The 27,758-nt window shown below is 36.3% G+C and overlaps 2 protein-coding genes across 13 annotated transcripts in view; one reads left to right on the top strand and one right to left on the bottom strand.

Moving 5' to 3' along the window:
• The first annotated feature begins 4,455 nt into the window (after positions 1-4,455).
• C1H11orf58 (chromosome 1 C11orf58 homolog) lies at positions 4,456-11,113 on the top strand. The gene is made up of 5 exons (XM_026706497.2): positions 4,456-4,665; positions 6,457-6,540; positions 8,497-8,557; positions 9,547-9,656; positions 10,083-11,113. Exons 1-5 carry the CDS (start codon positions 4,600-4,602, stop codon positions 10,296-10,298), a joined length of 537 nt encoding a protein of 178 aa, XP_026562282.2. The 5' UTR covers positions 4,456-4,599; the 3' UTR covers positions 10,299-11,113.
• Positions 11,114-21,487: 10,374 nt separating this feature from the next.
• Positions 21,488-27,758, bottom strand: part of PLEKHA7 (pleckstrin homology domain containing A7) — a 134,414-nt gene continuing 128,143 nt past the window's right edge. For 6 of the 12 annotated variants that reach the window (XM_087921037.1, XM_026706500.2, XM_026706501.2 and 3 more), the window contains 2 exons: positions 25,891-25,993; positions 21,488-24,849 (listed from right to left, as the gene is read on the bottom strand). In XM_087921037.1, the coding sequence (XP_087777163.1) occupies positions 25,902-25,993 (92 nt within the window). In that variant the 3' untranslated portion in view covers positions 21,488-24,849; positions 25,891-25,901. The remainder of the gene's footprint in view (positions 24,850-25,890; positions 25,994-27,758) is intronic. The other 6 variants (XM_026706504.2, XM_087921027.1, XM_087921032.1 and 3 more) reach the window with 2 other exon arrangements.

The raw sequence follows: 27,758 nt of genomic DNA, 5'->3' as shown, positions 1-27,758 counted from the left end.
ACACTTCTGTGAAATCAAACTGACCACTTAGGTAGCAACACTGATTGACAATCAATTTCACATGCTGTTGTGCAAATGGAATAGACAACAGGTGGAAAGCATAGGCAGTTAGCAAGACATCCCCAATAAAGGAGTGGTTCTGCAGGTGGTGACCACAGACCACTTCTCAGTTCCTGTGCTTTCCAATGGCTGATGGTTTGGTCACTTTTGAATGCTGGCGGTGCTTTCACTCTACTGGTAGCATGAGACAGAGTCTACAACCCACACAAGTGGCTCAGGTAGTGCAGCTCATCCAGGATGGCACATCAATGTGAGCTGTGGCAAGAAGGTTTGCTGTGTCTGTCAGCGTAGTGTCCAGAGCATGGAGGCGCTACCAGGAGACAGGCCAGTACATCAGGAGACGTGGAGGAGGCCATTGGAGGACAACAACCCAGCATCAGGACCGCTACCTCCGCCTTTGTGCAAGGAGGGACAGGAGGAGCACTGCCAGAGCCCTGCAAAATGACCTCCAGCGGGCCAAAAATGTGCATGTGGCTGCTCAAACGGTCAGAAACAGACTCCATGAGGGTGATATGAGGGCCCGATGTCCACAGGTGGGGGTTGTGCTTACAGCCCAACACCATACAGGACGTTTGGCATTTGCCAGAGAACACCAAGATTGGCATATTCGCCACTGGAGCCCTGTGCTCTTCACAGATGAAAGCAGGTTCACACTGAGCACATGTGACAGACATGACACGGTCTGGAGACACCATGGAGAATGTTCTGCTGCCTGCAACATTCTCCAGCAGTGGGTCGGTAATGGTGTGGGGTGGCATTTCTTTAGGGGGCCGCACAGCCCTTCATGTGCTCGCCAAAGGTAGCCTGACTGCCATTAGGTACCCAGATGAGATCCTCAGACCCCTTGTGAGACCATATGCTGATGCGGTTGGCCCTGGGTTCCTCCTAATGCAAGACAATGCTAGACCTCATGTGGCTGGAGTGTGTCAGCAGTTCCTGCAAGACAAAGGCATTGATGCTATGGACTGGCCCACCCGTTCCCCAAACCTGAATCCAATTGAGCACAACTGGGACATCATGTCTCGCTCCATCCACCAATGCCACGTTGCACCAGAGACTGTCCAGGAGTTGGGGAATGCTTTAGTCCAGGTGTAGGAGGAGATCCCTCAGGAGACCATCCGCCACCTCATTAGGAGCATGCCCAGGCATGTAGGGAGATCATACAGGCACATGGAGGCCACACACACTACTGAGCCTCATTTTGACGTGTTTTAAGGACATTACATCAACGTTGGATCAGCCTGTAGTGTTTTTTTCCACTTTAATTTTGAGTGTAACTCCAAATCCAGACCTCCATGGGTTGCTAAATTTGATTTCCATTGATAATTTTTGTGTGATTTTGTTGTCAGCATATTCAACTATGTAATGAACAAAGTATTTAATAAAAATATTTCATTCATTCAGATCTAGGATGTCTTATTTTTGTGTTCCCTTTATTTTTTTGAGCAGTGTATATCTCTTTTCAAATCATTCAAAGTCACTTAGCTGACATGAATGGAGTAGAAATTTGATAAATAAATAAAATTATATAACAACTGTTTTATGGTTGCAGCATTGTTTCCAACTTCAGTTCCAAGTGCTTATTTTAATCTAAAATATGCCTTGGTCCCTAGGTACCTGTAAAGAACTTTTGCCTAGTAAGTACACCCCATCGAAAACTGTTGGTGATCCACGAAGCCTAAGGACGCACTCCTTGAAATGGCCTTCTCAGACTAGCTGATGGTCTTCTAGAAATTCCTTAAGAACTTTGTAGCACTTGAAGAACAAGTTTGTCATAGGTACAGTTATTTCCATTGTTTGTTTTTATGTCTAATTTTTAGAAACTTTTTTGCTCTGCTGATGTTTTATATATGCATGTATGTATTAGAATTTACAATACAATAAAACTATAAAAAATGAAAAGAAAAAGAAAAATGAAGTGAACAAAAAAGAAATGAAACAGGATTTTTACTGCTGCTCTTCTTTCTATGAAGTAATTGCCACTTTACGCTTTCCCTTCCCTCTTTAACCTTTACTAAGCCCCTACATCATAAATCTTCAGTTCTGTATTTTCTTCTTTCAGCAAAAAGTCCATATAAGGCTTCCAAATTTTTAAAAAAACCGAATTGGTTTTTCCCTGACCCAACTGGGCAGCTTTGCCATTACCGCAAGTTTTGTTAGTTTATGATCCAACTTTCTACAGGTATCTCATTATTTTTTCATCTTTGTACATACAGTAATCTTGTCTTACTATATATGCTAGTTTCCCATATTTTTGTCTAGTTCAGCCTCAGTAAAGTCTAATAAAAATAATTCTGCCTTCATTATAATATTAATCCGTACTACCTTTTGCATTATTGTTATGAATTTGTGCCTAAAATTGCTTTGATTTCTGACAAACCCACTATATGTGGGGGAAAGTCCCATCTTTGTTTTCATTTACAACACTTTCTATTCCTGTGTATGATTTTCTCCTGGACTTGCTGGAAATTATGGCAATATAAAAATATGAACCATAAATCAATCAATAAATGTTCCCATTCACCAGCCAAAATTTTTAAGGCTTGAGAGTTCCAAGTTCACAACAGTGTATCCTGCGATTATGTTCCACTTTATCCAGTTCTTTCCAAAGAATAAGGCAGCCTTGTTTTCAAAACTCTCCATAACACTGTAAAAGTAGACATACTGATTTACTTGTGAACGTTGGTCTTCTGTTTTAAATATTTATTTTTATTAACAGGGACTGTGAGTTTTGCTCTTGCATTTTACACTGCTTTTCTGATTTTCCCAGTTTATATATTTTTTTCTAGATTAGTTATTAGGTTTATATAAGTCACCCAGAGGATTTTATTTTATGAAAATACCTATTTCTATAAACTGCAAATACTTTTCTGCTAAATCATACAGTTCACAACAAGCAACCATATCACTGAACAACACAAGATTGGAAAAATCACCTTTGAGTTGTTTTAATATCATATTTATGGCTTTGTCATAGTCAAACACTGAGGCAAACCAGGAGTAGGGTAGAAAAGGGGAATAAATCAGGTAATAAAACCGCTTTCCAGATCAGTACTATACTTTCCCAATACTAACTTCCAGACCTTTGTTGGATTTTTTAACAATTGCTAAGAAACTGTTAAATTACACAATATCCACAATCTATTCAGATTGTCTATGGAGATTCTCAGTCATCCAGGTCACGGTTGTCCAAAGGTGCTTTTCAAGAGGCAACTGGATTTTCTGGTTTTTCTTCTCATCCAAGAAGCTAAAGAATACTGAAGAAGTTTCTTGGATGAGAAGCAAAACATCTTCAAAGAAAAACCAGAAAGTCCAGTTGCCTCTTGAAAAAGCACTTTTGGGATGTTCAGGAGATTGCACATTACATTAACTCCTGCATAGAGCTGGATATCAATACCTGGGGACCAAAAATCCAGTTGACCTCTAGATGCATAAATGTCTCAGTGTAGTTGCTGTTTAGATTTTTGCAGCCTTGAAACCTTCGTTTAACAACTCTTGCATTATTGTGTCATCCTTAATTTGAATTTAAAGTCCCTTCCACTACAATGTGTAAAATTGATTTCATTGTTGGGATGTATCTTCCACAGCAATGAATTTCTTAATTATTGCATCTGAACTATAGGGAAAAATACATACTCTTTTATTCTGTACCAGCCATGTGTACGTATCATGAGGAAGCCTCAGGCAGGATTAGAAGAGAAAGGCAAATTTATAGCACAATATATCTCCAAAGCACCTGAAGGCAAAACAAGAAGCAATGGATGGAAACTAATCAAGGAGAGAAGCAACCTAGAACTAAGAAGAAATTTCTTGTCAGTTAGAACAATTAGTCAGTGGAACGAGTTTTCCTCATTAGTTGTGAATGTTCCAACACTGGAAGTTTTAAAGAAAAAATTGGATAACCATTTGTCTGAAATGGTACAGGAGTTTTCTGCATGAGCAAGGGGTGGGACTAGAAGACCTCCAAAGGTCCCTTCCAATTCCGTTATTCTGTATTCTTCTCCAACCAAAATGCTACTAGCTAATTCTAGCTACACATTTTTGCTACCCTTTGAATTGAAGAGCAAGAGACAAAAAAATGAATTCAACCCCTGAAAAAATTGGGCGGGGAGAGAGAGAGAGAGAGAGAGACACCGAGACCAAAATGTTTATTCAGTAACCAATCGCTAATCAAATTTCCTCCCCGCCTAATTCTTTTATAACCAACCACACGGAGCGCGACGAACGGCGAAGAAAGACCTCCCCAGCTCCATGCCACAGAGGCTTCTGGGAATTGGAGTTTCAGTCTTTCCAAGACGTTCCACCGCGAACGTTTCCCCGCGGCTTAGCGAGAGAACTACAACTCCCGAGAGCTCTCGGTTGACCTGCGCCGCCGAATTGTTTCCCCCCCACCCTCCTCTCGCTCTGTCTCTCGCGCTTGCGCTGTGCAAAAGCTTGCAAGAAGGCGAGAAGGAAGAGGCAGGGTTTGGCGGCAGGAGCTGCAGGAGCGGAAGGGCCGGGAAGCGGCCGTTCACAAGACGGTGGTCGGCCGTCGGGAAGATGAGCGCCACCAAGGAGTCCAAACCCGAGCACGGCCACGGCGTGAAGCGGCCGGCTTCCCCTGATGTGAATAAGGGCTGGGAGAAGTTGGGCGCTGCGAGGAGGGGAGTTGGAAGGCGTGGGGGTGGTCAGGGCAGGAGGGACTCTTGGGCCGGCGGGGGAAGAAAAAGGGGTTCCCCTTCCCATCATCCCGTCTGGGTAGAAGGAAGAGGTGATGGCAGGGATTCCTTGGGTCACTTTTCCCTCTTATGTAGGAGAATTTGTTCCCCCCTGCCATACATTGGCTGGTTCGGGGAGTACCTCTGGCTTCAACCCGCCCTTCTGGCAGGAGTGAAGGACTACAACTCCCATACTGGGCGAAAGGGAGGGACTACCGTTCCCATGCGGCGCGGGCAGTTGTCAAGCGATGCATGTGGGTGAGAGTGGGTTCAAGAAGGTGGCCCATGTCTTGCACATTTGTGCCCGAAGGGAAGCCTCGTTTCTGCCAGGGAAATTAAGAATTAAAGAGGTGGTGGTTTTTTTCCTGTTGATTGATTGAGATCCCCACCGCCACCCCTTTGGGCTTCTTAAGATAGTTTATTATCTATAATGATTAATCGGGGGATTGAAAAGCTCTTTGAGAATCAGGCTTTCAGGAGCAAGGCCTTGGCATGATGCAAACGGCCTCTTCCCCCAGTGGGAAATAAGACTTGGGAGGCATTAAATCTTTGGAAAGGCAGGGTAAAAATATTTGTCCTTAAGTAGTAGTCAAAACAATACTTTGATGCAGTGTACCCAAAATAGAAAGTGGAGGGGGGCATGGTGGAAATGCATATTCACTTGCCAGAATGGGCTAGTATTATGGAGGAGTTAAATATAGATTTTCAACAGAAAAATCTGAGATACAACATACAGAAGATTATTGCTATAGAATCCTATAGAAACGTGCTTTTCCAGACTTTGAGGAGCTTAGAAGTACCATCCCATTTTTTAGTTAATGTGATGGCTACAAGTAGGTTTTGGTATAAATGTGGATCTGGAATAAGCTTCCTGTGCTGGATCTTGGAGATCTATAACCAAGAATGGTTTTTTTCTTACCAGAGGCTGAATATGGTGCATGTTTGTACATTATGGGCAATGCTACACTATGATTTTTATTTTCAGAGTGCTTTCTAAGGCTACAGCATGCACTTTTGGAACGACTTTCAGCAGATAGGAACAAGATGTTTCTTCTTTTTGTAATGTCATATAGCAGCATTGTTGAAAGGGGAAGAGAATTGTTCCTGGCAAGGTTGAAAATAAGTGGCGTATTTCAATTAATTAAAACAGTGCTTTACATTTAATAATTTCATTGTTGGGTTTGTCTTTATTTCGATAGAAGAGAATATTGGTAGCTCAGAATATTGGGCTCTTGGTATTCTCTGGTTATTTTCTTACAGATGTTTCATTATCTGGCTAAGTGGCATTACTCCCCCTCACACTATTCCTCCACTTTTGTAAAAAGGAAATTATCCATCTCTTGCATTATTTCCATATTTTGTGTTTGGAACTATAATATGTATTAGCCATTGGAAGGTATCAGCAGGAAATTGTTGTCAAGTAGTACTACATAGCTTTTGTTGATTTGAGCTCTAATGCTACCTACTAGAAGTGTATTATCCAGGATTGAAATATATTCCTTGCAACCCATGACAGTATTTTTTTTAAAAAAACCTAGGGTTTATGGGAAGTAGATAGGCAAATATGGTGCAGCCATATGGAGCTTATTACATGTTTATAGCTGCAGTGAAAGTTATACTATAAATATACTATCTGTATGAACTAACTGGTTGATTTTTTTTCTTTTAATGTGTCTAAGAAGTATATTTTGTTTTTTAGCCTGGAGCTGGGAGCTGGGAGGCCGCCAACTTGGGTAATGAAGAAAGGAAACAAAAGTTCCTGAGGCTGATGGGTGCTGGAAAAGTAAGGTTTTAACTTTCATCCTAGCAGCATAATGATTATAGAAGGGATTTTTAGTGCACAACTTTCAAAGCAGATTTGCTTGGTTTTCTCTTTTTTTATAAGAATACAAGTTCTTAAAATATCACTATCTAATAAGTAAATTTTCAGAAGTATAAGTGAAATTTATTTCATAAATCTTTGTGTGTCAGAATCAAAATACCTGATGAAACAATTGTGGCAGAATGTAATGCTTTTTGCTTATGAATTAATGTTTACCTGTTTGGTGTTTTGTCTGATGTTTTGTGTAACTGTGTATGACCATGGAATCTTGCAATTATTTTTCTAAATGGAATTTTATTGCTATGTCTATCAACTTTATGTGAATTAACTTTTCAGATCAGGGCCACTACATCTTCTCAATAATACAATTTTCATTCATCCTGATGTCATTGTAAAATACTCATACTTCTAACAACACAAGTAGTCATCTATGAACCATAACCAGCTAGTACAACTTAATTTTTTAAAGAGCATTAAAAAGTACTACTCTGGAGCTTTTTATTTAAACAAGAAAATTGGTTTCTAATATATACAGTTAATATGTACATTTATTTTTTTCAGTGAATATGGTTGAATGGAAAAAGGTTGGAGATATTAACTAATTGTATGGTGAAGTGAATGAATCTTATTGCACCCATTCATTGTTACAATTCACAGAGTTTTAATGTAATACCTAGAACCTTGCTTACAATTCTATAGAATATTAGTAGTAGCACTAGTAAAAGCTCGTTTATGGAAGAAAACACACTTTCAGCATGAAATCGACATGTTCTCCTACTCTTGTTTCCCAGCAATTAATATTTAAAGTGTATCTTGAACCATGTTATCAGTATGACCTAGGACAAATGTTGTGGGTTTCTAGCCAAATCAACTAGAAAATAATACATTTCCAACTTTGCTTTGGTGTTAGTTATCCATGGAGATTCTCAATCATCCAGGTCATGGTTATTGCAAAGGTGCTTTTTCAAAAAAGGCAACTGGACTTTCTTCTTTTTTTTCCTTTGAAAACATTTTGCTTCTCATCCAAGGACCTTTGTCAGTTATAACTGACTGGTGGGGACTAGTTTTCCCACCAGTCAGTCAGAAACTATGTAAATAAAATTTCTTGGATGAGAAGTGAAACGTTTTCAAAGAAAAAAGTAGGAAAATTCACTTTCCTTTTTTAGAAAACCCTTTGGGTTCAGAGTTAATTGTTTTAATTGTTTTTCTTTTTAATTTTTGGTAAGGGTTGCTCATTTGAAATGAAAGTGGATGTAAATAATTTTCAAAAGGAATTTGTAGAAGTACAATGAAATGGATTTTCTTTAAAAAAAAACCTGAAGAATATTTGGCTTGTCTTTCAGTTTATTATCTTTGCTGCAAACAAAATGGTTTTTTGTTGTTCCTTTTAGCAGAATGATTTTAATTGATTATTCAATGTTTTATGCCATTCCCCAAATACAAACCCTGGAAATTGTGGTGCAAAATAAGAACATAAGTAGTTGCCCTGCTGGATTGGATCACTGGCCCGTTTAGTCTATCAGTCTCTAATGTTGGTTATCCAAGTGCATAAGAAAGTCCACTAGTCTCTCATCAGACAACCTTCAGAGACCATTACACTGCCATAATTTCCCCATAATTTCCATCAATTGGTCCAACTCTTTTTTGAAGCCAGCCAAACTGATAACAGCACCACATTTCAAGGTGGTCACAAAAATCTAAAGCTGAGTTGTGTAATTTGAGTATGATTTGGTTGGTTAATGGCATGTAAGTCTCTCTAGGGTTGCCTGATACTTATTTGAAACATAACATTTTTAATATTGTCAAATAATGCTTTGGGGAAAATGGTCTGCAACCTTGAAAGCCCATGCCATAATAAATCAGTCTTTAATAGAAAAATAGAATCATTGTGTGAGAATAATCTATGTTTTCTTCTAGAAAGAACACACTGGACGCCTTGTTATTGGAGATCATCGATCAACTTCTCATTTTAGAACAGGTCAGTTTAACCAAAGATTTGAAGGAGAATAAGTGTCCATATATTTAACACTTATGTTTTCTAGGAAACTTTACCTTTCTGATTGATTTACCCATATGCCATATAGATTTGATATTTCTCATGTTCAAAGCCATCTTTTTGGCCACTAACTGCTAGTGGCTCTCCACCATTCTTCTGAAGTGCTATGTTGCCCCCATGTGTAAGTAGTGCTATAAATAGTCTGTGACTATCATGGTGCTGTTTGTGCAAAAGGTATCAGAAAGTTCTGTTTATGGGTAGCGTTCTAGTTTTGTCCTCAAACAATATTATTTATTACTATTTCATTCAATACATTATTATCTTTCCCCCAAGTTAAAACAGTTAAAAACCTAGACAAAAGAGCCTCCACTAAAAACAGCCATTGTTGGCCCAAGAACCAAGAAAAACACAGAGTTATTTCTGAGCAGTTCCTGCGTTGATCCTCACCTGTAGACAGAAATTTCACTATTGATATATATGCCCTGGGAATAGCAAGGGAGGAGCCTTCTTAACTCTCTTCTTCCCAGGCAAACCTTTTATGCTTAATTGCTTTTTGCACTCTGGAATTCAGCTTCTCCCTGAGAATCCAGATTGCATTTCACCACACATTAAACCACAGCACATCAGATCCCTCACACACATACATTTAATCCCGGGCCTGGGACCAAAGCTCAGGTTTAAGGGCTTATTGAAACGCCAGGTGTGTGGAGATCATCCATATATCTGGGCGGATGCTGTTTCAGCATCCAGATAAATTATCTTCCTAGGTCCTACAAAATGGAAACATTTAATAGAACTGTTGTGTACCCATTCTGCACTGAGTGGACAGAAACAATGGGAGAGAAGTAACCCTGTGCCATTAGAATTGAACTCTTCTTGTGGGTTGGATAAAATCTAATGCTCCTTCTTTTTTGTTGAAATTCAGGATTTGTTATTTGACTGTATGGTAATCAACATATGTAACTCTATAGGGGAAGAAGATAAGAAAATGAATGATGAGCTGGAGACTCAGTTTCAACAGAGTATGGATAGCACCATGTCAGGAAGGAACCGGCGGCATTGTGGGCTTGGTTTCAGTGAGGTAATCTTCCTTTGGCTGAGACAGTGGCTCAAGAGTCTTTCTTTGCTGTATTTCACTCTGTACAGTACATGTATTATGTAATTCACTTTGAATTGGCTAGTGGTTAAATGGGACAGACTTTCACAAATCTCATTCTTTGTCACATTACATAGATAGCAAATATCATCCCTCATAGCCAACATGGCTTTCCACCCGCAGATAGTAATATTAGGCTTCTTTTGCTATAACTTAAAAAGAATACTGCACTAGTAAGTGGTTAAAGTTAAATACCTGTGATTAAGTTTCTATTACCATCCACAATATATCAACCAGGCTCCTATTTCTGTATGTATTGATTATGGAAACAACCCACAAAAGAAAGGCACCTGAAAAGCAAAACAAGCTCATAGAATTTTTTTTTTCTCTCCATCCAAATCTTTTCTTTAGTTGGAGGAGGATAAAGAAGAAGCACCAGAGGAGACGCAAGATTCCTCGGGGTCAGAAAGTTCAGAAGACTCCGAAAGTGATTCTGACTCTGAGCAAGACGAAGTTGCCGAAGACCCACCGTCGGCTGAAAAAAACAGCAACTCCGAGGACCCGCAAGCCAAGAAAGATGCAAAAAGCAGCTATAAAATGATGTTTGTTAAATCCAGCGGCACTTAGCTGCCGAGTGTAGGCAGAGTAAGCCTTCTGGTTACAGTGCAAAGTCTTGGACTGCTTACGGCACAGATCTTCCCTTGGTGGTTTTAATAAGGCCTTTTAGAGAAAAGAGCGGTGTTTGCATTTGCAGCACCACACCAAGAAGCTATTTTTCTCAGCATGACTGCCCATTTTGTTTTGTAAGATATGAAAATAAAAATTTGAGTGGGGGATGTACTTAGTTCTCAACCTGCCTTTAGATTCTTTTTCTCTCTCTTCATACTCCATGAAGGCTATTGAATTTTTCTTTTAAGTTTGTTAAATGACTTATTGAAATGGTATTTAATGTCCTTAACAGGTGCTTTATTTTTTTAAAGCAGTTTTTTGCTGGGGTTTTGGATGGTACAATTATTAAAAAGAAAGAATGGGAGCTTCTTTTGTCCTGCTTATCATCCAAGAGAAACCGTATTGTAAGATACGTGCTGCATTACGTTTTGCAACACTGTATATCTCTGGGATGCACGTGTATGAATGAACCGATTTCAAAATTATGTCGAGACAAGGAATGGCAGAGCAGTCTTTTAATGGAATCTCTTCGAGAGGCATTATGGGTAAATTGTGTTATGCCTATACAGACACTCTAAATAGGTATGATCTTAAAAAATTAACAAAAGAAATTTGATTTTCTTTTCACTCTTGAAAAGAAAATCTTAAGTATTATAAGTTACCCCGGTTTTCTCAGAATTCATTAATTAGTAAATTCATTGAAATCCATTGAGTTTAATATGGTTTATCCAAATAAACCATAACAAACCATATGTATTAAAGTATGTGCCTGTGTGTGTATTGGTTTGAGTACAATCATTTCCTCCAAACTGGTGCTTTTCAAATATTGTGGGGCTGTTATATATGTTGAAGACATTTGGTTGAAGAAGCTAGGCTACAGCATTTGTGCTCCTTTTACTATGATTTATGTAGTAAATATATTTTTGCATAATAGTTCTAGTTGACTCAAACAATATTTTATATAGTTTGCTAGCTCTCATTACCAGTCAATCATAAATTCACTGTCCTGCTTAAAATACAATTAGATATGTGAGGGCTTCAATTGGTGGGAAAGTATGTTATGGTATAGTCGCAAATTTGTATTTGACGCAAAAAGAACCGCTAATTTATTGCTCACTTAATGCTTATTCATATTCTCTGCTAATGTAGGTATTCTGTCCATCTTGTCTCTCATAATGCTCTTCCGTAGCATCAACAGCCCTTCCAAGATTTGCTTTCCAATTTTCATGGTACAGGAAACACCTGTATTTGGTTTCTGTGTTAAGATCTAAGTTGTACAGGCTATGCTTTAGAAAGAATCGAAAGGAGAAGTAATTGGCAGCTTGTGGTCAGAGGGAGTGAACAGGGAGGGCAAATGGGGACAGGATAGTTTTTGAGGGAGGGTGTGTAAATTTGATCAAGAGTGAATAAGAATTGTGACTAATGGAATGACATTATATACTACCTGTGGCTGCACTGGGCATATAACCAGAGCCAGCAAAAGGAGGTCAAGATGTAAGAACTAGTCTCAGGTTGCTGATATAATCTTAACTCCAACTGCAGGTTTACACCTTGACAGAAGAAGCTGAGGTGTTTCTTCCCTTTACATTGGAAAAATGGGAGTAGAACTCCAAGCCTTGCTGCCTCTGTTTGCAAATGGGATAGATTCACTCATTTGAGATTAGAGCACTTGCTGGCATTCTTGTGATATTACTTTAATATGCTTCCTATGAAATTCCATGAACTGCTTAAGAGGCTTATTCTTTGAAATCGTCATTCCTAGTCAAGGTTTGCTAAAGAAAATGCTGACTAAAGTAGAGCTTTGTCAAGAAGTGAAAAGGGGAAGAGCAAACTGACAAAACATCAAGGCAAAACTATTACTGACTGAGGGAATATGAGCTTTGACTCATACAATACTGGCTATCTTTTTTGTTACGTAGTTCCTAAAGAGAAAAAAAATTAAATGTTACTAATAGTTGGTATGAAAGAAGACCAATGAGGGTTACCGGCTGTTGCATAGTAAAGTACAAGTGTCTTGACTATTAGACATAACTTGTGAGTTTGTACTCTGTACAATGAGCTCCCAACTCTGTTCTCTTCAGGATAGTTGCAAATAGCAGGTTATGATAATTTAGTCCAAAGTCCAGAATGTCAACTGCTTTCAGGCAAAATAAAAGTTTTAGGAAAAGAGCATGTTGAGGATGAATCAAATGGAAGCAAAGATCTTTTAGCTGTGATCTTTAGAAATGCTGAAAAAAAAAATAGTGACATGCATAGATTTGATGGTGAAAAATGGCTGCCTGAAGCAAAGATTGCAGTTTTCCCACAACAAAAGATGTCATGAATAGGCAGATTTTCTTGAGGCAATTGGAACAACTAAATAAACAAGGATAATGAAAAGTTATTTTTAGCATATCTTGAGAAACTGCACAATTAAAAAGCCAAAAAGTCTTGGTGGCTTCCAACTGAATATTTTAGTAAAAAGTGACTTTTGCAAAAACACGTGAAAGTAGCCAGCACAATACCAAATTTTAAAAGCAGTCGTCAGACAGAAAATTTCAGGCAGGTATTCTTACTTTCTGTTCTGTGTGGATTTGTAGAAAGAATTTTTAAAAAGGTCTATGGAACAATAAACCTTGCTGAAAGAAAATCACTCTGGATTCTGCAAGGGTAAATCCTTCCCACCAGTCTTCTAGAATGTTTTGTTAATTAGTTAGAAAAAATAGAATAGGGATAAATACTGGTATTAAGTTTTCTCAGTGAACGGAAATTCAAAATAAAGTCTTCAAGAATCCAAAATTACAGGTCCTGGTAATTTTTAAGTTACTGATCATGATACAGGGTAAGCAGGTAGCTAGGCAAGTTTATGGATTATATCAAATTATTCAGGATAGTGAAAACTCAATGGTCAACCAAACAAAAACCCTGCAGTTCATTTCATGTGGGTGTAAAATAATGCACACTGGGACAAATTAACTTTATTATTTGTGGGTCATGATGACTACCTTAATGGTTGTGTTTGGGAGCTACCAAAAGCAAGATTCATGTTAGTGATCATTAAGAAAAGGATTGAAAATAAACTCACCAATAAAGTATGCCTACCATACTGTACATTAGAGTTCTGGAATATTGTACAGTTCTGGTGACAATGTTTGAAAAAACAAAACTACAACTTCAAAAAGCAAAGGAGAACAAATATTTATCAAACATTGACCTTTTGAGACTAAACTAGAACAGAATAAAAAGAGCGGACATGATCAAGATATATAAAACCCTGCAGTCACGAGGGTCATAGGTAAGCCAATGAAACTAGTACCGTAAGAAGGAGAATACTGACGTGTGATGATGGTCACTAATCTGAAAGGCTCTGAAATGGAGAAATTCATGGAGGACAAGATGAGTAAAGGCTATTGGTCCCCAAGTCACTAATTTATTTCTGAATAAATAACACTGTCAGGAGACCAATGAATGAGGGAGATGTCCTCTTCTGTCATCTGGTTGTCAGAATCCCAGAAACATTTGGGCTGATGAGAAATAAAATGTTGGGTTAGTATGGGACTTGACCTTCAAAGTACTTAATATTGTCAGCCTAAAATTGCACTGCCTAAATGTGTGATTTAATAGGACGTGCCATTTTAACATGATGGCATTCAGATCTGGGAACTTACCTGCCCAAGAAAATGTGCAAGGATCTCTAAAGCAAGTTTCTTTCTTTTTTTTGTAAAGCAAGTTTCAATGAATGTTCAGGTGTGGTTGCTTTTTCATTGATAAGCCAAGGTTTAAAATTAAAGAACACATTTTTTATAAATTATGCTGCTGCTTTGTGTATTCTTAGCTGGCCATCCTTAAAAATGAGCTATGCTTTCAATTTTAAATTGTACTTCAGAAAATTATTAGGAGCCACCTGATTAGCAGTGCTAGTCGGTATGTTGCAATACTTAAGATGATGAAGTTGCAGGATTGAAAATAAAGAAAAAGCTACAATAATAGTAAAAAAACCTTACAGATAAACAGAAATGAATTGATAAAGAAAATAGACCTTCAGATAGTAAAGAAACTGAAATATTTAGAAATCCACTTAACAGCAAGATGTGCAACAATTAAAGATGATAACTACACAAAGTTTATGCAACAAATTAAGTTGGAGTTGGAGAAATGGAAGAATTTACAATAGCTACCATAAAAATGAATATATTACCAAATTACCAAATTTTTATTTCAAACAATACCAATAAAACTAGAGAAAAAGTATTTTGAAGAATTAAATAAAACAATTTTGAAATATATTTGTCAAGGGAACAAAGCAAGAATGAAAATGTTACAGGGTCTAAAGGCAATGGGGATTTGGGGCTACTGGATTGGGAGCTATATTATCAGGAATCTCTACTTACATGTGTAAAAGAATGGATAAATTTGAGGTATAAAAGATTACTGTTTTTGGAGGGACACGATCTTCAATTAGGATGGCATGCTTTTTAATTGTATGGAAGGAGTACTGCATACAGATATTTTCAAAATCATGTGAGGAATGCTTTACTTTTAGTATGGGGAAAAATTAAATCGCAAAACTATAGGAAAATACCAGTCTGGCTTTCTACAATGGAAGCATTGATACATCCAAATCTTATTAACTTCAAAAAAATTCTAAATAAGAATGGGGAACTTAAAACTAGACAGGAATTACAAAATCAAAGGGTGGACTTAGCTTGGTGACCACACTTGCAAAAACAATCAAGGCGGAGCCATATTTTAATGCATTTCAGTTAGTCACTCTGTCTCAGCCCAAACTACCTCATAGGATTGCTGTGAGGATAAACAGGCAGTGGGAGCATTATGAACATAATCTTGAAAAAGTGAGAGTTAGATCAACTAAATAAAATCACCTTCAAGGCAACTCAGGGGAGCCTAGATGAAGACTGGTTTCTTAAGATGGAAAAAATGGTAAATATAGCTGCTGAAGGTAGTGCATTTCATACTGTGGAAGGAACACCAAAGAATTCAACCAACTGGAAATAATTGAAACCCTAAACTTAATTCTGATTAAGATATGAATGCAAACATTCCATAAGTTGGCTTCCATAGGTATTCCATAGATGAAAACTGCTTGGATGACTGATCCAACATTTGTCATTTTAGCAATATGACAAACGTTCTCTTTGAATAATCCTGCTTGGAGTGTCCTGCTTCAGGAAAGGACTCATAAGGTGAAGGAAGGAAGGAAGGAAGGAAGGAAGGAAAATATTTTCACAGAAATAATTATCAGGGAGATCAGGCGCCCAATTTTTTCCTTCCAAAATCATTTTCATGTATTGTTAGGGCTATGTTTTAATATAATAGAACAATCACATGTGTCCTGTCCAACTATGATATGAAATGCCACAATATGCCTAGACTTTTCAAGATTCTTAATAAAAAGAATCAGTTTTAATCAGTTAAAAAGAAGGATAAAATAACAGGAGTCTAATAGCCAGGGGAAAACATGTTTTGCTCACTGCACTATGGGGAAAAACCCTTCTATGGCCTCAGAAAATAGGATCTCATCAGGTGTTTCTAAGAAAGGAGGCTCAAAGTTTCTTTCAGAAAGCCCAATTTTTAGGGCAGCATCAAAGGCCACAGGTCCTTCTCAGGCTATGGTTAGGGAATTCACATCAAAGATCATGTGCATGCTAGTTCTCATGTCAAGGAGGGCTGCTGGTGGAAATCTCTTGTGGATTCACCACAGTTCCCTGAAGAGATTAAATTATGCACTGAAGCTGCCTCTATAACATGGAGACAAAGAGAATCAATGCCCCGGCTGGGTTTCTTAATCAAAGCTTGGCATCTTTATTCGCTTTGAGGCCTTATGAAGCATTGGGAGAAACATAGGAAGCAAGTGCCTCAGCAAAGATGGAGGGGCCAGGAGATGTGTTTGATTTGAAGAAAGTATTCTCCTTTTATCAAACTTTCACCTGAAACTTCAAGCCTTTGCGCATGGCATCTGAAAAGGAGCCACATCCTTCACCACAAGGTTGTTGGTACTGTAGAAGCTTGATAATCATGATGAAGATTCATTCGAAAGAAGACAAACGGGCCTGGAACTAAAGCAGCCAAACTGTTTAGAAACAATATTCTGCTTTCCTCATTTCATGACAGCCTTGTGAGAAAAGATTCATTACTAAAAATAATGTAGAGGCAGTAAAGTCTGCTCTTCAAGTCAGTTGATGGGATTTTTTTTAAAAAATGACAGAGTGAGAAAGAAGTTATGACGTTCTTTTTATCATTTGTTTTATTATTTCTTAAGAAACTAGGAGAAATTTAGGCTTCTGTGGCCAATGTATGATAAGAAAGTAAATGAACATACCAAAATACTTGCACTGTACACATATACCATCAATGAAATAGTGTACCACAGGCTGGTTTCAGTGACAGTCTTGATAATTACCAGTTATATCATTCAGGTTTTAGTCTTTTTGTACATGTTCCCCCTCCATCAAACATTTGCAGTTGTTGCATTTTCTGTTTTGTCTTGCATCTTTGCAAAGCCTGCTTTTCTTTCTAGGTGGCATCTGGAATTAGGTGGTCAGAGAATGGCAGCATTCACACATAGCACTAAGTTATAATATAGTTATATTTATTTTTTCAGATTCTAAAGCCACCCACTGGTGGACTCTCACCAGTGTACAACGGGTATGGAACTGTAAAAAATGAAGTACTACAAAACAAAAAGCTGAGAGAAAACAAAATCAGATCTATTATACTGTTGGTTGTAATTAGCATGACCACATACCAGTCTAATTCCAAACCAGATCTGAAGTTTCTTTCTATATTGCGGTTAGGACAATATGGATATTGAGGGATACTACTAAGTTAGTTCTTCATATTTCTCAAATCTATAAAGTACACCATATAAAAATATGTTTATGGAGCATATTTTAAAAAATCAAATATTCAGTGCAATGAAAACCAAAATAAACCAAATATAACTGCAATAAAACAGAGGAGCTCAAACGGTTTCAGCCAGTTTCAAATATCAAAATTTAAAAGTAAAATGACTGAGCAAAATAAAGAATAATTTGCAATGAATATAGCATTGGCAACGATGTGTTCTCCCATTTTTTTTATAGATTTACATCTCAGATTACCTCATTCAGCTGCTTCAGATGTTAAAAAGCATAAAAGAGAAATAGATCCTTGTGGGGTTTTGTCAACAAATGTAACAGTGTAAAGTCATGATTCCCAAATGTTTTTGTAACCAACTTTGCTGAATAAAAATATTGTGTTACCTTTTCTTGTCTTACTCAAGTCTCTGTGGGTGATTGTATTAAAGGCAACTGAGAAATGAAGACGAACAAGAGGGATTTCATTTAGCAAAGAAAGTTTTTTTGTCAGAACGGCCAAGGTTGTCTTCATTAAAATTCTGACCCACCTCCCCAATGTCAAATCTTTTTCTTAAACTGTCTTAAACATCTTCTGATTAAATATGTTGATTTAAAAAATAGCATCTCCTTTGACTCAGGATCTATTTCTGGTGACTTTGTAGACATATCCGTCTTTTTCTTGACAAGAATACATAAGTGCTTTCCCTTTCCCTTTCTCTTTGTCTCTGTCTCTCCCTCTCTCTCATAAAGAATAGTGTTGGGGATAAAAACATAGATTCCAATACTAGTAATTTCACTATAGTTTGAAATATTATAGTATAGTTCTCCATATTTAACATGAATTAAACTGAGATAATAGATTCTCTCTATAGTATATAGCATTCTAATTGTTACAAAGGTTTGAAAAATGTTTAAAAACTTTAAAGCTTCCCTATAAACATTGAAATCCAAGCCAAATACTCTCATTATTAAATCTAATATACATGACAGCCAAAAGCATAGCTTTCTAGATATGACAAACTTTCCAGCAATTTGAAGTTTTTATAAGTATTTACATATACTATATTTCAGTATTTTAGAAATGTTTTATCACACATTCTAATATCTTTATCTCTATTTATATTATCTATCATCTATCATCTCTCTATCTCTCTGTCTATCTTTCGGTATCTATCTTTCGGTATCTATCTATCTATCTATCTATCTATCTATCTATCTATCTATCTATCTATCTATCATCTATCTATCTATTTCTATTTTTTTCTTTCTCCTTCCTTCCTTCCTTCCTTCCTTCCTTCCTTCCTTCCTTCCTTCCTTCCTTCCTTCCTTCCTTCCTTCCTTCCTTCCTTCCTTCCTTCCCTCTCTCTCTCCTGAGTGTAAGCAATTTCCAGATAAATCTATATATGACTTGCAGGGTGAGAGTTGTTTTCTGTTAACAGAATAATCTATTTACTCATATTCCATTTCTCCATACAAGAATTTTGTCTCAAAATTATCTGAACTGATATTTAAAGACACCATTAATTGAAATGCCAATTAAAATAGGAAAGCAAGAGTTTGTTTTTTAAAATTCAATTTATGATTAGATCTTAGATACTTCAGAAGTTAAACATATTTTGCTGGTAGAATCGGTGTCTGCACCTATATGTTCATGTGGTTATGATGCAGCACAATGGTTTACAGTACTTTAACAAGTTTCAGATGTGCAGATGTGATCTCTTTTGTTAGTAATAGCTGAACTCTGGAGTCCTGGAAGCATGCTTTAGTGAAGAATCACAATGCAGTTCAGTGAATACATTTCTTAGGTACTTTCTAAATAATTGTTCTGAAGCCCCACACTAATGCCGCATAGACTAGAACAAAGTTCTCTCTCAAAGCATTATTTGACATTTTTATTTATTCCATGGGTCAAAAGGTTTCCTTCCCTTCCCCAGATCATGATTCTACTGTAATGCCTTCATTTCCCCTTCTTCTCAGACTTACCTGTAGTTTAAAACATTCAAAGTGTGGCTTGAACACAGAATACCTCAACAGGCTGTATTAAAAATGCCCTTTAAAAATCCCAAAGCTTTGAACTAAAAGAAATATCTCAAGAAGTTTTCATAGAAAGTTCACTGCAGTTGGTTCAATTCAGCCAGACTTAGATGCACCTTTTCAAATAATAGGGGGGAGTGTAAAAAAGAGGTCAGGCCCAATCAATAGACTTGTTCAAACAGAATTCCAGTCGCTGTGATGTATGTACATTTTGTGCTTTTCCTTTGTAAAGAAAGGTTACTTTAGCTAGTAGGCAGTAAAAGTCTTCGTCTTTTGAACGCACCTCAGCAATAGCAAGATTGATCAGGCAAAATCACATCACAATGTTTTTGTGTCTTTTCTGTGCTTCTGATAACTCTGTAACACACACACACACACACACACGCACATCATTTGCAAATACTTTAAAAGAAGACAGCTAGAAATCAAGGAGAGTGAAGCCTCAAAAACATGCTTTCCTGATCTCTGAAGCTGTGCTCTTGCAAGCATGACAACATTAATTCACAGAGTTGGAGAAAACCTTTTCTATTAGCTGTTGTTTATTCTGAAACTATGTAAATGCAGTTCAGTTTTTAAAAAATCTTTGTTGGGGCAGAAAGCTGCACTAGCACAGGGGCAAGTAGTTTGCCATAATCAGTCTGATAATGATTAAAGTTGTAAATTAAAGAATTCTCAATCCCAAAGTGAGCATAAACAGTACAGGTCATCTTGACTTATGACCATAATTGGGACTTGAAGCTGCTGTCACTCAGCAACCTGGTTGTTAAGCGAGTTGCACCTGATTTTACAATGTTTTTGCTGCGGTGGTTCAGCGAATCACACAAGCGTGAGGCAAATCACATAATTAAGTGAATCCAGCTTGCCCCGTTGGTTTTGTTTGTTGAAACACCCTGAGAAGGTTGCAATTGGTGATCACGTGACCTCAGGATGAGGCAACCATGATCAACATGAGGATTGCCAGGCATCCAAATTTTGATCATGTAACTGTGGGGACATCGCAATGTTCACAAGTGTGAGAACTGGTCCTAAGTCACTTTTTTAAACATTGTGTCAGCATTTTTTTCATAATTTTGAAAGGTCCTGAGGTAGCAGCAGATATTTTTCTTTCTGGACACAATGAGTAAATATCAGCTGCAAACTCTGCATTGGCGACAGGGAGGCAACGCTCAACTCCATTCAGTTGCCCCGACTCCACCCCAATGCAAAGGATTATAAGGTCATTAAAAGACGAATAATAATAATTAAGCAAAAAAAAACAAGGACAGCCTATATATATAAAATAACGGGATTGGAAGGGACCTTTGAGGTCTTCTAGCTCTCCCTTGCTCAGGCAGGAAACCCTACAAATAAAATAAAAATAAAGTAAAATATACTTCATTGTTGCTTATAAATGGGAATAAGCAGCAATACATTCACAGTGCTCCTTAATGTGAACCCAAGTTATATGCAGACAGGAAAACACTGCCTGCAAATTGGGAAACTCAGATTGGAAATGGAAGTGAACATTTACCAGAAAATTTTTGCTGGAAGAGCGCAATTTAAAATTAATGAGATAAATAAAAAAAATAGTGACAGTGCTGAGATATGTTTCTGAATCTCATGGACCTTTTCCTAACCCAAGAGATAAACTGATGTTTGCAAAGCTCTTACAAATTAAGCAAAAGCTATTTCCAATCCATATTTCATGAAGAAGTTTTAATATAATATCATTAAGAAGCACAACGTCTGTAACATAGAGGTAAGGAATCAGTGGCCCACTGGATGGTTTGGCCAAGGAACTCAACAACTTACTTGAGTTCTATGCTAGGGATACAAAAGACGTGCAATCCTGTGGGATGAAGGCAGAGAAAAACTGTGATGTAGTTCAATCTGACAGTAAAAATCAAATCCAAATTCAATTGTAGCCAAAATTTGAAGAACAAATGTCAAAAGTCCAAAGGCACATCAAATATAATGTTAACAGTTTAATATGTACATATATATTGTCTCCAAATTGTTACATTTCATTTAAATTAATAATTTCTTGCAAAACATTTTAATAAAGAAAAAAAATAAAAGAATATCATTTTGACAAAATGTTACATGCTTGACATTGGCAGTATTCAATTAAAATAGATTGCATTTTCTAAATACATTTATCAAGAATAGTTTCTAAATATAGCCAAAATAGAATACAAGTTCAAAAAATAATTTTCAATTCAGTTACTATTTGATCAAAGACACAGTCAGGTAGAAATTGTATCTCTTAATGACAGAAAGGAAAACAAAAAATTAGTGTTTTTCTTTATGTAATTCTTCTTTAGTTGCTAGAATAAATATGCCCAATTACATATTGTTGACCAACTTTAAGGAAACAATTAGCAATGCAGTGTTAGATTTCAACAAACACAATTAATATAAGGGAAAAGTTAACATAATCATTTTTATAAATTTTTTGAGAGTCAATTTTGCTGTAAGAAAAATTATGTTATCATTTTGGATAGGTGGAGAAATTTGTCTAAACACAGAAAACAATCACTGACTTTTACAAATGTAAAATGAGATGATGTTACTTCATTCCGATCTTGGTTTAAATTAAATTAGCCTGTTTTTCACATGGAGCTGTATGTGCTTCTCAAGGTATTGAGTATTAGTGTTTTAGTGTTTATTCGTGGATATTTGAATTTTCCACATCTGTTATAATAATTCCATTCTAATCTGAAACAAATAAGTGGGAATCACTTCTACAAATAAATACATAAAAAGTATGGACTGTAATACGGAAAGGGTTTCCTTCTTCTAGAAAGATTTCTTCATTGAACGGTAGCTGCAAGGCAACATCACAAAGAGATTTTTAAAGTACCTCAAACTCTCAAAATTAGTTTGCTATGTAGTGTGTGCCTCTTCAAAGAACAAACATCAAATAAAGGACAAGATGTAGTTCTCTGCAAATCTTAGTTTGGAAAGCCAGCATGGAGGCTTTTTTTCACACATGAACTCCTCTTATATTACATTCTCTCTACATTGATATAAATCATCAAAATGTAAATACATCATTCATAGCCATGCTTATAAGGATGTATAGAAAATCATGAATACAGACTCTTTGCTACCTGTGAAATTCTGTTCTCCATATACAATGTGTTTTAACAGTAAATTTTAGGAATTTCCTTAAGTTTGTGCATTGTGGGGTGTCAAGCTCACATAGTCACGGCGGCGTCATGTGATATATCACAACTTTCCTTCCCTTCACTATACTGGGCATGCACGTGGCCAGCGCGTGACACATCCAGACCACAGGCCGCAAGTTTGACAGCCCTGTACTAAGCCATGCAGTAACCAGCTGAAAACTACAGGTTTTATCTTTTATGTAAAAGATTTTGCAACTTTAGTTGCATCTCTATAACAGCTATCGGTATGAATGTCTCAATAATTTAGACTGGGATTTTCTAATAAAAATACACTAAGGCTTATATGTAGGGATAGTTATAAGCCAATTTTAAGGAAACAATTTCTATTACACATAGGCACCCTGTGGCTTCTAGAAAACTACACTAATCTTGTGATGAACAGCCATATTTCTCTCTGCACCAATTCACTAATTTCAATCCACATCCCATATCACACAGACTGTGTTGAGCCACGAAAAAACAATCCTTTTATGACCTATTGTGCAATCTTCACCAGGATTGGTCTGTAGGGGTGAAATTAATTTTCATTCCAAAACTGACCCTGTTAACAGCAAGGAAATATTTGAGGATTTGGCAGCTGTTTTTGCCGTCTCCCTCATGCCAGAATTATTGCAATGGAGGAATGGAAGAGTTTAAAACATCTTCGTATCCCTACAGTTGCCCTCGTAAAGCTGCTCTTTGCCTGCTGATATTACTGGCAGAGACACAGCACCTCAGATCACAGTTGGGGAGCAGGATCAAATCTCTTTTCCCCTGTAAGAGTGAGATAGATATGGGAGAAGGTGCCCTGACATTTAATGCAGGTCTGAAGAGGCCTTCCAGAGGCCAATCTGGTCTCCAAACTAAATGTGAGACCGCCTTGGCTTAAATCCATATTTACTTTATTCTGGATGATTAGGATTATAGAATTGGTATAAAAAGAGAGCACTGGCTGTAGTACACTCACTTCTGCAGTAGTATGAACAAGATACTACACAGCTGTCAGCTCACATTTTTAATATAGCACACAAGCCTTCAGTTAAAAGAAAAAAACATCAGCTTTTATTAGCTTTTTTGTCTAAGAAGAGAAATCTTATACTTAATATTTTAATTGTCTGGGCAATACAGCAAATTATAAATAGTTGACAATAAGTCATTTTTACTGCTTTTGAAAATACAGATATTAAGAAAATAAATATTTGAGTAAAATGATATATTAATAATTGTATCAGTTATTTTAAATATTTTGCTTTAAAGTGGGTGAGCTGAGCCCGTTGTGGAGGCAGGACCTTTTGGATGGAATACTTCCTAGTGGGATCGAAAATGAACAGCTTATGCAGACAGATGTACCACAGCAAGTCTTTTTTATATAAAAAACAATTTAGATTTTGTGCATAACATATGCCTTCTCTGTGACAAATGTGGGGAATGTATGCATATGTATCTTAGTGCTGGAGGAGAAATTGCATGAGAATTGCATTTACATTGGGATAGGAACTGGACTGAGCCGATTTCATTGCCTAAACTCAAAGATTTCATTACCTAAACTCAAAGATGATATTAAAAAATGGATTTCTTTTTACAACAGGTGGACAGAGTTGCTAGATAGGTGATGTTATGTAGGACAGAGGTTTATAATGATTCTCAATTATAATAGGCTATATAATTTATTCAAATGGGTCCATCTTTTGCATATTTTTGTATTTGTATGAAATCTGGAATTATTAAAATGTTGATTACTTCAATAAAATTACACCTGATTATGGTCACAAAACCATTATCCACTTTAACATATCTATCTATCTATCTATCTATCTATCTATCTATCTATCTATCTATCTATTTATCTATCTTTCTATCTATCTATCTGGATAATGGTTTTCAAAATTTTCCTTTCTAAATACAAAATATCCAAAGAATATAATGATGCATCTTCATAGCATGCATCTAATCTTTTAAATATATGCAGCCCTTTTTCAACAACAAATCTAATACATACTTTGTTTCTAAAAACAATATTGTCATTTAGTGTAGCACATTAAATCTTTAAAATCAATGAGTATCAGCAGAACCTGCATAGGCTTGGATTATGGCCATTGCACATATTTTACATTGGTGTTTTTCAATCTTGGCAACTTTACAACGGGTGAACTTCAACTCCCAGAATGCCCCCACCAGAATGGGATCAGGAATTCTGGGAGTTTAAGTCCATCTTCTTAAAGTTACCAAGGTTGAGAAACACACTGTTTTATATATAGTATGTTGAAAATACTGTTAATTTATCTGGTTTTTTTATTTTCCTTATACAAAGTTGTTTTCTTTTTTGTTGTACAAACGTTCTCTATACTTATTTATAAAAGGTGTTCAAATAAGAATAATTATGAGAGAAGGCTAGCCTGGGGGTGCCTCTTCCTTCTTTCTGGTTGCATTTGTTCATTAGGCGATTGTTACTGGCACATTCCAGGAATCACTGCTCAGTTACTGCTTTGGCTAGCATAAAGAAAAACACAATGCAATTAGATATCGATGAAGCAATTTTACTAAAAAGCATAAATTTCCCAATTGCTGTTAATAGCTAATAGTGCACATAGGTAATTTTGGACTAGGAATAGGAACGGCTTATGATGGGTAGGTAGATTAGATCAACATATCACTCAGCGATAAAGCATATTGCACTTTTCTTCAGCTTTTTATATACCTGATATATTACAGAGATTTCTCAGAAAACCCAGGAAACAAAATAACATTGTTTTGGTAACCGGTCTTAATCAAAAAAGAAATCTCCCAAGCATGTGCAATTCACTCAATTCTACCATAGCGCTATATTGAATAAAATTCAATATGCAATAAAATTCAGTAATGTATCTGATATTCTAATGTGAAAAACATGCCTTCAGAAAAAAACTAGAACAGAAAATAAGCATAATTTTCTTTTCAAAAAAGGCAATATATTTTTAAGAATGAATAACTCTATGAAACTATATACAAACTTGATTTATTGCCAGGGCAAGCCACCAAAACTATGGCAGGATTTGTTTCTGTGATAATTATTGCCATAACTATTCTTCAATTTATCACCTAGCATTAGGAAATGAAAGCTCTTTTTATTTCTGCTACCAATAATAATATGTATTTTATTATGTAACATTTATTTTACATATTTAATATTTATTAAGATGTTATTTCATATTTTAGGATTTTCCAGTTTCCATAAGACATGGCTTGCGGCAATTCCCATTTTCATGGTGTAATCTTCAATATGCGGTGCTGCTATTACAAAGCCACCTGTACACGTTTCATCTTAAAATAACATCATAGTGATAAGGAAGTCAAAACAACTTGCAGTCTCATAACAGTTCTTGACAATTTCTGCAAATACCTTGTAAGAACTTTTACTTTTCTTAACTGAAGGAGTAAAGATTCTCTAGATCACTAAAGTTTGCATGCAGTTATTATTACATTTACAGAGAGCTCCAACATCAGCAAAGCATATCATGAATGGCAAATATAGCAAGAGCAGTTAGTTCTTACTTTCAAGGTGTTTAGACAAATGTGTAGTGAAATCCATTGCTTAAAGGGAGTGGCTGAGGTACAGAAGGTGAGTGTGCTTTAGTTGGGTAAATCAACTGAGGAGCTAGAAGGGATCATACAAAGGAATTAGGCACCACAATTGCTCTTTGTGTTTTTCCTCTTTCACACACACACACACACAGAGATATACACAGCTTAATGGGCTTGAATACAAGATAACAGGGCCAGCCATTGGTATGAATTGTAATACTGTTTGCAAATCCATATGTGCTTTCTATACCAAGGAAATTTAGTTCTAAAATATGAAAAAAATCACCGAGTCATTTTTATTTTATTATTTTATTTGTTGTGCCTTCCTCAAAAAGGAAGAAAGAACTATACTTTCCAATTCATCAGAGTGTGGCCACTTGCCGACAAGCACACTGGAAAACTGTGTAAACCGAGGTTCTCTTAAAGCATATTGTGACATTGTAGAATTTCTTGAGAATCTGTATATTGTGGTGATCCAAGCCAGCTTCAACCTAACAACCATACAGACTTGCTGGGTGATTTTGAGCCAATAATTGTCTTTTGGCCTGATTTACTTCAAGAGTTGTTATAGCTTTAAAGGAAAGGTGGGATGTAAATCTAATGAATAAACAAATTTATATGTTCACTTTCACTAAGACATTTTGTTCTACCAAGATTTCTTGATTGACTTTCTACTTATCTGCATCAAAAGATGTATATCTTAGTGGAAATAATTCTAGCAAAAGTATAGAACCTGATTTTCTTAAAAATGGACTAGAATCTGTCATGGGTATTAACTTGAAGTGCTGACTTACTTTTTGAGAAGGCTTTTATAATAACCAATTTGTGATATAATATTTTTAAAAAAATCAAAAGAATCAGAGAGCATTTGCTGACATCACAAAATAAATGTAGATGTGATTTTGTACTGTAGCTCAACAATAGAATTGAAAATGAAATTGAAATCAATTAATAAAATAGAAAATTAACTCGGCAGGCAATACATAATACTGGCCCTGCTATATACAATGAAAATATCATGCTGTATTAGTAACATGTTGAAATATTAAAGTATAAAGGAAGCACCATTTAGCAAGAACAACTTCATCTGCTATTTCTGTATATACTGTTAGTTTCCAAGAAGATTTTAAAAAACATTAGCTGAAACCCATCAAGCTTTAGGAAGATTAAGTAAGTAAATTTTCAAAAATAATTTTCCAAGTCCAAATTTAAATCTTGGAAAAGTACAATCAGTCAAAATTCACTGTTTTATTTTTATGAGTTCTGCAGCATTTTGATGGAAAAGCCTGAACATGTGAACAGAAAAAAAAGATGAGGTATTATAGAAAGATAAAACAAAGGCCTCAGTGCAAACCCCACCCCTAAAATAACGATCATCCAATGCCATATTGATTCTTTTGGAAACAGCCTGACCAAAGGCATAAGGCTCCTTCACTGAGCCAAGGATTGCCTTCAGTATGAAGACAATCCACTAGCTCAACAGTTCACAGAGCACTAAGTGGAACATATTGTTGACTAATTTTCCATCTTCAAACTTCTACCAAATATTTTGGAATCTTTATTATGTTGATGACTGCAAATCTTTCTAAACTTTGGGCATGAATAATGTTCATTTAATTTTAATGTGTGATGTAGCAGATGAAGATTTGCTGTAGAAAATTTTTTGTGTCGCATCTCTTTCCTACTCAAGTAGGATGAAACTATACTCAGCACTGAATACCGATTAATACAATGCATGGTTCAAATCCAGTGGTTCAGCTCCGTAATGAAAATTATCCAGTTAGGACACCTAAATAACATAAAAAGTTATGGTCTTAATGCCCTAATACATACAGTAG

This window comes from Pseudonaja textilis, chromosome 1, assembly GCF_049901715.1.
Source record: "Pseudonaja textilis isolate UNSWEBS1 chromosome 1, rPseTex1.2, whole genome shotgun sequence".
NCBI lineage: Eukaryota > Metazoa > Chordata > Lepidosauria > Squamata > Elapidae > Pseudonaja > Pseudonaja textilis.
This window is presented reverse-complemented; position numbering and strand designations above follow the sequence as displayed.